Raw genomic sequence first — 11,935 nt, 5'->3', positions numbered from 1 at the left:
GTTTTTCTGGTACAATCTGACAGCAGCCCCCCCCATTAGAGAGGGGTAAAGTTATGGTATGTGGCCCATACAATAAAAGTTTGGAGACCACTGCTGTAAATGCCAGCAGGGGTCTGGTAAATTTTGCATCCAGTAGATGTCCTACTAGAGCAAATACAGGACCAAGAAACTGTGCTACAGTGAACCAATTGGATGAAAGGCTTCAAAGCTTTATGGAGCGTCCTTTCCCATCACTACGACCGAGTTCAACTACAGTGTGTAAAAATGTACCGCTCTGGTACTGCAGTGTAAGAAAAGTTTATTTTATAAGTTTAAATTATTTTCTATTGATTATATTATGAACGGGCATTGAATTATTGGAACAGATCTTTGAGGTATTTATAACGTGTTTCTCTCCTAGATGGACGGTTCGAACTGCTTCTGAGGAGCGCCGCCAGGCGCGGCAGGAGGTTTTATAGGCAGCAGGTCGACTTTGGCGCCTACGTCACTGGTCTCGCGCTGTGGGCGGATCCAGCAGCGCTTCCGGTGGAGACGTGGCTCTGCGCTGCTGCCATATTGACACTGGCTAGCGAATATTCACGCAACTTCAAATCAGCTGGACATTTACAACTCGGTGTTCTAGAGAAACTAGAAATTCACGCAATCAAGACCCACGAGAGACACAGATCGCTGTATTATTAAGACCAAAATGGTGAGTGAGTGTCGAAAATCAGCACAGTTGTGTCTTTTCGGGCCTAGCTAGTAGCATTTATGACATTTGGCTAACCTCGCAACTTGCTAAAGCTAGCTACCCGCTAGCCCAGTGGTTCAGCAACGCAACAAGGTGGAAAACTTTAGCTATTTTACCTACTAAATTACCGGTGGCCGTGTTTACTGAGGTTCATTCCTGGTGAGGCGACACTTGGACATCTTCGACGTGAATTGCTTTAGTAGCTGAAGCGAATGGAGCTGGATGTATCGCTGCACGGACCCAAGCTAACGCTAACGTTACCTGCTATGTTGTTCCCAGACAAACAACATCGGATACGTGGCTCTAAAACTTAAATCGGAATTACACACAATTACGTTGTGTTTTATTATGTGATGCAACTTGACAAGGTTCTGCTGGACCGTCGGGGTTAATCACAGCTGTTGCTGGTTCATGAAGTTCAGCCAACAGTGTTTTCATCTCTTGAACTCTGCTTTTGCCAACGTGGAATAAATGCAGTCCCTTCATTCCGGAATTGATTTACAATGAATCAAATAAGCATTCTCACATGAAACCACACCAGCAGTTTGTATGTGTTGATTTAATACAACCCAGCAGCATTTGGGTGATGACATTTACTTTTTGTAACTGCTTGTTTGGGATCTTTTTAGACATTAGGATTCATCATACATACTGACACTTGGATTCAAGCCCTTCACACAGTTGTCAAGGCTGGGATATATTTTATCATTTTGGCAGCAATCCTTTTTAAATTAAATGTGACCTTATCTAGTATATTTTAACCAAAATTCAACATAGGAAGTGAACAGAGTGTCTTGAACCACTGTAATAAGTTGAAATCTGTAGCTGAGGGCTGAATTTGTGTCAAAAGAGACTCGCTGTTGCCTGAAGGTGTTGCCTCTTGATTGGGAAAACAAGTCTCACTTTAACAGTCAGGTTTTTGTTTTACCCACAGGTGCTGTTGGCAGCGGCGGTGTGCACCAAGGCTGGCAAAGCCATCGTATCAAGACAGTTTGTGGAAATGTCCAGGACACGTATTGAGGGTCTCCTGGCTGCATTCCCCAAACTGATGAACACGGGCAAACAGCACACTTTTGTGGAAACAGACAGTGTCCGTTATGTGTACCAGCCACTTGAGAAACTCTACATGGTCCTCATCACGACCAAGAACAGCAACATCCTGGAGGACTTGGAGACGCTCAGACTCTTCTCTCGTGTGGTGAGGAAACACACGGCTGACTTTGTCCAGATATAAACAGAATTATTTCACATGATTTTTTGGTGATTTTAAAGTGGCCATTGTCGTTACATTAGTGTGGAAAAAAAAGAGGAGTCAGTAAGCAATTACTGTCTGTAGTTGTAATCAGTTTGTGCTTCAAGCATCCCTAACTTACTGCCATTGAAACCTGTCAGAATGATGCCTCTAGCATCTTGTTGCACATGTTAAAAGAAAGTTTACGTTTGAGTTTCAGTGTGGATTTCCGTTATATGGAATCAAATACTTTCTGCTTTGGTAAAAATAAAAATGTAATTTCAAATGTAGCAGGAGCATGACAGCCAGGCTGTCAAAAGAACAGGCAAAACTAAATTAAGAACGAGAGAAAACAGGAAGTTGTGGGTTTGAGCCACAGTCATGTTGACATTGAGGTCTCACCGTTATCTGAATACTGACTTGTATCAGGATATCACAATGAATCATCAGAGGGAAAAGATAGGACTCTGATCGGTTTTGTTTCTATCTTACCTAACAAGTTAATCAGGTTTATTGCCTCTTTTGGAGAGCCAAAATTTTTTGCCATGTAACAAAGTCATGCTGCCTTCATTGTTCCTTTTGCTGTCTGGAAAATGTCATCACTGCAATTAATCTTTTTTTAAAATGTTCGAAATAATTTTCTAATTTGTGTATTTTACTTATTCTAAAAGTACTATTTATTTACATACAACTTGGATTTGGTTGTTGAGCTGCTAAAACTTACTGTACATAAAACTTGCAAGGAAATAGACTTTACTTTCTGTTTCTGACTTATCCTACAATCATGCATAAATAAAACATAATTAGCGAGATTACAATAAGTTATCTGTTACTTAGTACATCTAATGACTGCTGATATATATTTTTTAAACTTACATCTGGACTAATATACGCAACCACAAGCCTTTCATCTTTATCACTTTATCCGAAAAGAGTCATTAGTAATAGATGAAAGTTGCATTTATATGTCAAAAGTTACTGGGAAAATGCTACTAAAGAAAATGAAATGTTCATAGGATCAGCAGTCAGGTTTGGAGCGTGTATCTGTGTATGATTTGTTTTGAGTTCAGTGTCTACCCACTTCAGTGTGCCATGTGTACCAAATGTGTGCGCTGGTTAATTTGTGGAAATGTTTTTTTGTTACCATTCCAGATCCCAGAATACTGTCGTGTGCTGGAAGAGAGCGAAATATCAGAGCACTGCTTTGACCTGATCTTTGCCTTCGATGAAATTGTGGCTCTGGGCTACAGAGAGAACGTCAACCTCGCTCAAATCCGCACATTCACAGAGATGGATTCACACGAGGAAAAGGTTTTCCGTGCTGTCAGAGAGGTGAGATGACACTTCTGTGATCCTTTGGGCTAAAAATTCATTCATTACATCACATAAAGAAAATGGATTTGACATTATTTTGTTCCTGAAGTGTTTGTTTCTGCTGTTGCTGTGACACAGATATGAGCGTGTGGGATCTTGTTCAAAAGAAAGGAAAACATAAGGAACTCTCTATATTGTAAAAGAGAAGTAGCTTCCCACAATAGCACGTTGTCTGTATCCAGTTCATAGACCAGACTGGACACAACGTGACATGAACAGTAGTTAAAAGTAGCACAAGAGTAGAACTTGAGTTAAATACAGTAATGTTTAATGGTTGGTTAAAAATGCAAAACAATGTAGGGCTACATTGTATTTCACAAAATTAGAATTTCATGAAAAAGTTAATTTTTCTCCCATTATTTTCTGTGTTACAGGAACACATTTATATGTTTGTAATTCATATCACATTCATTGTAATAGGTCAAATCTTTTTTTGTTTTAATGTTTGATAATTATGGCTGACAGCTTCAGAATTTTAGAATATTTAATAAGATCAGTCTGAAAAGTGATTTATAAGATGGAAAGTTCAAACGTAAAACTATGGTCATTACTACACGTATAACAATTTTCTGCTTATTATGGATTCCTGGTAATTTGAATTCAATTTGATTTATTCTAAGGGTGGAGTTGTTTGTATGGGTTCTATCACCAGCTTCTTCCTGCCTCCAAAAACATGCAACTTAGGTGAATCAGTAACACTAAATCCCTCAGTAGGTGTGAGTTTTGCACGTGTATTTGTCTTTTTTGTGGCTGTGCGATGAACTGGCACCTCATCTGGGGTTTACCCCGCCTTTTGGTTATAAATTCTGGGATGGGCTTCAGTAGACCCGCGACTCGAAAAGGCGGATCAGCGGTTGTGGATGTGGATGAGACGATTGCAAGCATTTCTTCTACAAGAAATTGGATGGATCATCGATTTCGTGAATCCTCTTAATCCATTGAGATATTTTAAAGGGGTATCTTATTTTTATTGACATTGAAAATTATCTCGTCAGCTTAATTTTGCGACTTATTTTCTGCTCACAAAAGGAAAGTCCTTTTTTCCTACAAAACAATTCTTGAACCAAAGACAAATGTAGTCTTCTTTAGAAGCCTTCTAATGAGAACAAGTGCAAAGCATGAAAAAAAACAGTTTAACCAGCAGCTAAAATGATTTTCTCTGTTAATGTCAGCATTTGTAACCACTTGACAATTGTGTGAATCTACAGACACAGGAAAGAGAGGCGAAGGCAGAGATGAGGAGAAAGGCCAAGGAGCTACAGCAGGCCAGGCGGGATGCAGAACGCTCTGGAAAAAAGGTGCCGGCTTTCGGGGGTTTCGGCAGCGCAGGCATGACCAGCGTATCTTCAGGGTCCATCATTACAGACACCATCGTGGAGCCTGAAAAGCCCAAGATCACACCAGCGCCAGTCAGGTATGACTCCAAGAAACCCAAATGTCACATATTTAGGATCTTTTTGCCGTTATGTTAAACACCTCTATGAGACTACTGTTCATTTTTCTCCTCCTAGACCAAGCGGACCCAGTAAGGCTCTGAAACTAGGCGCTAGAGGCAAAGAGGTGGACAACTTTGTTGACAAGCTCAAGTCTGAAGGTGAAACCATAATGCCTACCACAGGAAAGAGGGGCTCAGATGTATCTAAAGCTTTACCGCCACCAGTCAATATGGAGAGGTACATGAACATCCTGCTTTATCTGATTAAATGTTTAACTATAGGGTTGATGTGAACCTCAAAGCATGCTTCCACTGACTGCTGTTGGGTGAGTGGGTTTATTTGTCCAGTTTTAAAATCATTCTGTTTGGTGATACATTTTTCATGCCCTGCAGACAGAGCTGACAGACTATGGGACACATATAATTGCTTATAAAATTGTTATTTCCATATTGATGATCACAAAGACAGTATTTATTACACACTGTCACTGTAGTATCTCCTCCGTGATGCGCTGGCAACGTATCCGGAGCGTCTCCCTGCCTAAAGCGTGTAAGTCCGCTTGGATAGACTCCAGCAACCCCTGTGACCCGTGAGAGCGGAATAAGTGGTGCGGAAAATGAAATTTTAAAAAAATCAACTTATTGATTTAATTTAATTATGAACTGTTTTTAATGGACTGTCAAACACAACACACATTCTCTATGTGGAATGGCTTGCATTGAGGTGTATTTCAGATCATCTGATGAACTTGTTCTGCCAGAGTTCATATTTTTTAATGATATGAAGTTCACGCAGCGGTTATGCATTAAATGAAGGGAGAAGTCTTTGGTTTTATGACCGAATATCTTTGTTTTTTCACTTTAAAAAGGGCCACATTCGCATACATGGATCATGCAGGAGTAGAGCAGCCTGATTCCTCCTGAGTCCTTTCAAATCTTTGTAACGGTTTATTTCAGAAACTAAAAATAATTACCGACACATTTGTGTCATAGAAACCATTAAAGGGGAGTGTATGGTCTCAAAACTATGAACTATGGGTGACATCTTGTGTAGTATGCAGTAGATGTTGAGTACTGCACATTAATTGTGTGTGGATGCATTTACTTTCCCAGCATCCATCTGCGTGTAGAGGAGAAGATCTCACTGACTTGCGGTCGTGACGGCGGCCTCCAGAACATGGAGGTGCTGGGTATGGTGACACTCCGGGTCAGCGATGAAAAGAACGGCCGCATCCGCCTTATTATCAACAATAACGACAACAAAGGATTACAGCTGCAAGTAGGTCGAACCTGAAGACATTTAAGCCACATAGCCAATCATCTTATGTTTCTTGCATGTAATTAACTTTTTTTATAAGAAGATACTAAATCTCCTTGGATTAAAATCATTTCTGTTTCACCAGTATCATTCAGAAATTCTTCGTATGCTTTCAAAGAGACTTTCCACATGCATACATTCTGTAAAAAAAAGTTAAAAACACAATGTAAAAACCTAAAATAGAGGATTTCATACCAAGTTAAACAGATGAACCATGTACCACAGAAAAAAAACATTTCCTAGAGTATTTTAAGTATCATGCTTAAAATAATTAAATCAACTATTTTTATTCTATTTATGCTCATGCCGTGTGATGTGCCTTTATTACAGTGTTGATGTTCAAACTGGTCATTTAGACGTTGTTGATAGTGTATTGTCATTATTTTCTTAGTTTGTGTGGCACTAGCACTGCTTCATTCGACCACTAGATGGCAGTGCAGTTGTGAATGGCCCTCCTAATGTGCACTAAAACCTGTTCACAGACACATCCCAATGTGGACAAAAAGTTGTTCACAGCTGAGTCAGTGATTGGCCTGAAGAACCCAGAGAAGTCATTCCCTCTAAACAATGATGTTGGCGTGCTAAAGTGGAGGCTACAGACCACAGACGAAGCCCTCATCCCACTAACCAGTAGGTACCAGCACGTGTGATGTAACTGGGCCAGTTTAATGTTCTGTTAACGTTACTAATAACGTTACTACTCACCCCACAGTAAACTGCTGGCCTTCAGAGAGTGGTAGTGGCTGTGATGTCAACATTGAATATGAGCTGCAGGAGGAGAGCCTGGAGCTGAACGATGTGGTGATCAGCATCCCAGTACCGTAAGCACTGAACAGCTGTTAAATAATCGTTACACGTCTGAGATGATTTGTGGCGTGGGATGCTATCTGCTGCGAGACTTTGTATGGCACCCCATGTGTTTGACTGTATTTTCATGTACCTTGAGATACGAGCCACTGGACATACAAGTTTTTTTTTAGATTCGAGCCGTCGCTGTGTCCATACTGTGTTTTCGTTCAACGTACGAGCGAAAATCCAAGGTACAAGCTGTGCTGAGACAGGAATTGCGGAGTAAAGACGTAGCTAGCGTGTTCTAGTGACTTTTGCATTTCTTTTCATACTTTGTCTTTGTTTGCGTAAGTTATATATGATTAATTATACGTTGGTTAATAAAACATGTTTTTTTTCCCCACATAATTTAGAGGGGTTTGACTTCTTTTACAAGGCTGGTTTTAGTCATTTTTAAGTGAGGAAAAGTAGTTTGAGTTACGAGTTGTTTGACTTACGAGCTCAATCATGGAATGAATTAAACTCGTATCTCAAGCTACTGCTGTACATTGATTCTTGTCCCACGGGAGTAACTTGTGTTGACACGGCTGTTCCATGAATCTTCTGCAGGTCTGGTGTGGGAGCGCCTGTGATTGGTGATCTGGATGGAGAGTACAAACACGACAGCAGGCGAAACATCCTGGAGTGGTGCCTACCTGTCATCGACGACAACAACAAGACCGGCAGCCTGGAGTTCAGCATTGCTGGACAACCCAATGATTTCTTTCCCATCAGCGTGTCTTTTGTGTCCAAGCGCAACTATTGTGACATCCAGGTGGGTGGGAACACTGACACAAGAGCAGCTGGTTTACATCCAGTATTATGTTAGGGGTCCATGATTACCGCAGCCTTAATGGAAAGCAGAATAATTGTAATTGGATACGCGATAACTAATTCTACTGACATTTATTCAGTATTTATCTTTGATGGCTGCCATGACTGAATAGACATGGAGGTGTTCCTGGTGACCAACATGTTCTCTCTTCTTCAGGTTACCAAAGTGATGTACGTCGACGGTGACAGCCCAGTTAAATTTTCTTCAGAAACCTCCTTTGTTGTTGACAAATATGAAATCCTGTAAAAAAAAAAAATTCAAAGAAAACATCATAATCAAAAGAAGAAAAAAAAATCCATGCTCCAGAGGGAGATTGCGAGATTTCTTGCCTGCCCCACCCTTGTATACTATTTGAGAGACTGTCTGTTGACAAGACTGTGTCTGGCAAAGTCTCTTTCTGCAGTGGAGCAGAGCAGCGGTGGTGTATTTATGTTTGTATGAGAGGATCATCTATATATAGAGTTAATTGAACACACACACAAACACACACACACACACACACACACAGAGGAAACCTACACTGATGCTGTCACAAGGCATTGACTGTAAAGTAGACTTCAGACTGTAGAGGATGACTGCAGGAATGCAGAAGAGACCAGCAGCCACTTTCTCATCCACCTACCAGCATCCTACCCTCGCAGGAGGTGGAGAACAGGAACCTGAGGCTACTGGATAAGTCTCCACCAGAAAGAGCTCTGGTAGTTCAGCATCCGTCCTGAGAACCGGTCGTCCTCCACAGCCTCCTCCTTCCTTAGTGGATCATCAACAATGCTGTTTATTCTTTACTTTTATTTTCTGTTTTGTTTTTTTCTTCAGATGTCCTGATCTATAATTACTGCAGGCTTCTATTTGTCCTAAACATGATAAACCAATCACTCTTTGATTGTTAATCTGTTGTTTATCCTCCCACTGTTTTACATCTGATATTTTTCTTTCTGTACTGATTCATTGGTTTACTGAAAGGCAAAACGACTCTCCACCTACTTACGTTGTCAATTATGTCAATGGTTAGCAGAAAAGCTGTTCCGTTGTGCCCTTTCTTATATAACCACTTTTTTTTTTACTGTTTGTGCACACACGTTTACCACAACTCAATATATTAAATTTGACCGAAATGAGCAGAAATTTGTAAGCAATCCTCAGCTACAGGGCGGACACGTCCAGCAGAAAACAAAACCATTTATCTTCATCTAACACCATCGCAGTCCTCATTTTTTTTTGATAAGTGATGCTTCATTCTGGTCTGTGGAGGTGTAGTGACCAGCCTATTGGTAGAACATGCCATCCCTTAATCCAACACCCCTGTTTCAGATGATTGAGGGCCGTCTGCATTGGTGTGATATTGTAGAACATTTGCAAAAATTGCAGAGACTGACCGACCACCGGAGCCCTGCTCCACACCCTTGCTCATCCACCAGCCATCCTTTACTTCATTTACATGTTACATCATTCTCTTTGTACTCCCCAAATTTTGATTTAGTTGAGGTTGTGTGGGAAGTGAAGTGGAGTTGAAAATGACTGCATTGAGCATTTTTAACTCAATTACTGAAGGGGAATCCTAACATTCCAGTGTACAATTAGATAAAAACTGTAATTGAATAAAAATAATTATTGAAAATGGAAGTCTGACATGGTGTTTGTAACACATTAATAAGAACCAGGAATAAATCCTGCTGGGAAACTACATAATTGCTAACGTATGAATGTGTAGATCTCAGTGTCGGGGTTAGTGAATAATATACTGTAGTTATACTCATCTCTTCGATGTTGGAAGAGTTTGAAGTACACCTGTTTCTTGTAAGTGGATTATTGAGAATAACTGAATCCCCCCTGATGTACTGAAACATGCAGAAGTAGAGCATCTAAGACTGCAGCCTTGAGAAGTCTTAAAGTTGATTCTAGAATTTAATGGGGGCTTCACAAGGAATGGATTGAGACTGTCAAACAACCTTGTCTTCTAGAATTTAACAGAACCACAGGCTGATAGCCTCAACACCACTGATGAAACATTAAAAGTTTCATTGTGTGAACTTATATTAAAATACCATGACTGATTGGAACGTTAACTGATTATTGTACGTAGACAGAAAGCTAAGTATAAGAAAACTGCTTTTTGCAGATGATGTGGTCCTGTTTGCGTCATCGGCCTGTGACTTGCAGAACTCACTTGACTGGTTTGCAGCCCAATGTGACTCGGTGGGGATGAGGATCAGCACCTCCAAATCTGAAGCCATGGTTCTTAGCAGGAAGCTGGTGGATTGCCTTCTCCGAGTGACGAATCTGTGGGTCTTGTTCACGAGTAAAGGAACACTGGAACGTGAGATTGGACGGAGAACTGGGGCAGCAGGAGCGGTATTGTTGTTGCTTCATCACACTGTCGTCACAAAGAGGGAGCTCAGCCAGAGAGGTGAAGCTCTCCATCTACTGTTCAGTCTTTGTTCCTACCCTCACCTATGGTTATGAGCGATGGGTCATGACCAAACGAACAAGATCGTGGCCGAAATGGGTTTTCTCCAGCGGATAGCTGGTGTCTCCCTTAGAGATAGGGTGAGAAGCACTGCTGTTAGCGAGAGGCTCAGAGTAGAGTCCTGCTCCTTCACCTAGAAAGGAGTCCGTTGAGCTGGTTTGGGCATCTGGTGTGGATACCTCTAGGGTGCCTCAATAAGGAGGTGTTCCTGACACATCCAGCCAGGAAAAGACCTCGGGGCAGACCCAGGACCAGGCGGAGCGATTATATCTCAACACTGACCTGGGAACGCCTTGGGATCCCCAAGTCAGAGCAGGTGGATGTGGTCAGGGAAAGGGAAGCTTGGGGCTCCCTGTAAAAGCTGCTTCCACTGCACTCCCGACTCCAGATAATGTGGACAAAGAGGAAAATCAAGAACCTCACTTCTGCTCTAACCTAACAAACCCTACCTCTACCACAACCTAACTAACCCCACACAACCTAACATAACAGTCAGCAGGTTATAGGTTTTATCAAGGAACTTCAGATGACAAACAGATGTGGGGCCAACGTAATCGACCTGCTCTGCATCAGCCTCATTGCTATAGACCTCTGCATACCCTCTGAGCCCAGTTGCATCCTAGATTAGGAGTCCTCCTAAGCTGCTCCTCAGATATATGCAGGAGAACTCTTACAGGACTTATCAGAAGTCCAACTTGATGTTTGTCCTAGATTATATTGTAATGGTTGCTATAAGGATTTGTGTGAGGTAGACCTCTACAGTAGTACAGGTACATTGAGTTCTATGTTTAAATTATGTTTAAATGATATCTTTACGCCACCCAAATATAAAATTGATTCAGCAGAGGTAAAGATGTGAAAATGAAAAGGAGATGATCCAGCCTGGTTAAACAGCCCAGAAGATGGAGAGAGTCTCTCTGACTTTACGAAATGGGGGGAATACTGGGAAATGAAGGACGGGGGAGGCAGGGCTATAAAGGGGCACATGGTAAGAGAGTTTCTCATCCTTATTTAGACTGTGGGATGTTGTTAGAGGTGAGGGGGTGTTAATAGCAGCCCTCCGGTCATAAAAAGAGGGTGTGTCTATTCTACAAACGAATGAGCAGACTGATAAGCTTTAAGAAGGGTCTCAGGGGAGGGGGTGGGGGGAGCAGGGTGACACTGGAGCAGACACTGTTGTCTTTTTCATGCTGAACCCACAGTCGACAGGCAGAAGTGGTCCAGCTTGGATGTATGGGCCAATCTGGAGACAGAGGGCGACTGAGTGGTGAACTGGGCTCCTGGATGGAGGGAGGAGTTGGAAAAATTTGCTGAAATCTTTTTTTTGTTTTGTTTTTTTGTTACCGTGTCCCTGGAACAAACCATGATGCTCAAGAAAGTGCGATTTAAGGTACGAAAATGCACCTTTTTTTGTAAATTGCTCTCTGGTAATTTAGTGTGAGTGATTGTAATGGGGAAAACTTCCACAAGCCTGATATTAGAGATAAAAAACAAATGAACCAATACCATCAAGTCCTCATTTTAACAGCTGAATAGGCCTGCTTTGATCCACAGTTTGTTTCCCACTGCTTCAAAGAGCACCAGTGTGTACTAGTGTGTGCTAGTGTGTACTAGTGTGTACTAGTGTGTACTAGCGTGTGCCTCTGATGGCTCCTCATCAGCAGCCCTGTCTGCTCCTCAAGGGGTTAAACCTGCAGCCTGCTGCTCACTGGTACAG

At 41.6% G+C, this 11,935-nt stretch overlaps 1 protein-coding gene and 1 long non-coding RNA gene across 2 annotated transcripts; one reads left to right on the top strand and one right to left on the bottom strand.

Moving 5' to 3' along the window:
- The first annotated feature begins 519 nt into the window (after window positions 1–519).
- On the top strand, window positions 520–8,714 carry arcn1b (archain 1b). The gene is made up of 10 exons (XM_068317031.1): window positions 520–691; window positions 1,665–1,928; window positions 3,114–3,293; window positions 4,544–4,749; window positions 4,847–5,008; window positions 5,884–6,049; window positions 6,571–6,718; window positions 6,801–6,909; window positions 7,487–7,691; window positions 7,908–8,714. Exons 1-10 carry the CDS (start codon window positions 689–691, stop codon window positions 7,995–7,997), a joined length of 1,533 nt encoding a protein of 510 aa, XP_068173132.1. The 5' UTR covers window positions 520–688; the 3' UTR covers window positions 7,998–8,714.
- On the bottom strand, window positions 4,585–7,514 carry LOC137596464 (uncharacterized). Its single transcript, XR_011035546.1, has 4 exons — window positions 7,375–7,514; window positions 5,876–6,007; window positions 5,254–5,351; window positions 4,585–4,715 (listed from the first exon to the last, which is right to left on the bottom strand). It is a non-coding gene; the product is annotated as an uncharacterized lncRNA (long non-coding RNA).
- Window positions 8,715–11,935: the final 3,221 nt, after the last annotated feature.

The sequence above is a fragment of the Antennarius striatus genome, chromosome 6, assembly GCF_040054535.1.
Source record: "Antennarius striatus isolate MH-2024 chromosome 6, ASM4005453v1, whole genome shotgun sequence".
Lineage (NCBI taxonomy): Eukaryota > Metazoa > Chordata > Actinopteri > Lophiiformes > Antennariidae > Antennarius > Antennarius striatus.
The sequence above is the reverse complement of the archived record's forward strand: the minus strand, read 5'-3'. Positions and strand labels throughout refer to the sequence as shown.

Excerpts from the sequence above, each read along its gene's own strand:
- arcn1b (XM_068317031.1), top strand. Across the intron at positions 4,750-4,846 it reads ATCACACCAGCGCCAGTCAG|ACCAAGCGGACCCAGTAAGG; the intron begins GTATGACTCCAA and ends TTCTCCTCCTAG. Across the intron at positions 5,009-5,883 it reads CCACCAGTCAATATGGAGAG|CATCCATCTGCGTGTAGAGG; the intron begins GTACATGAACAT and ends TTACTTTCCCAG.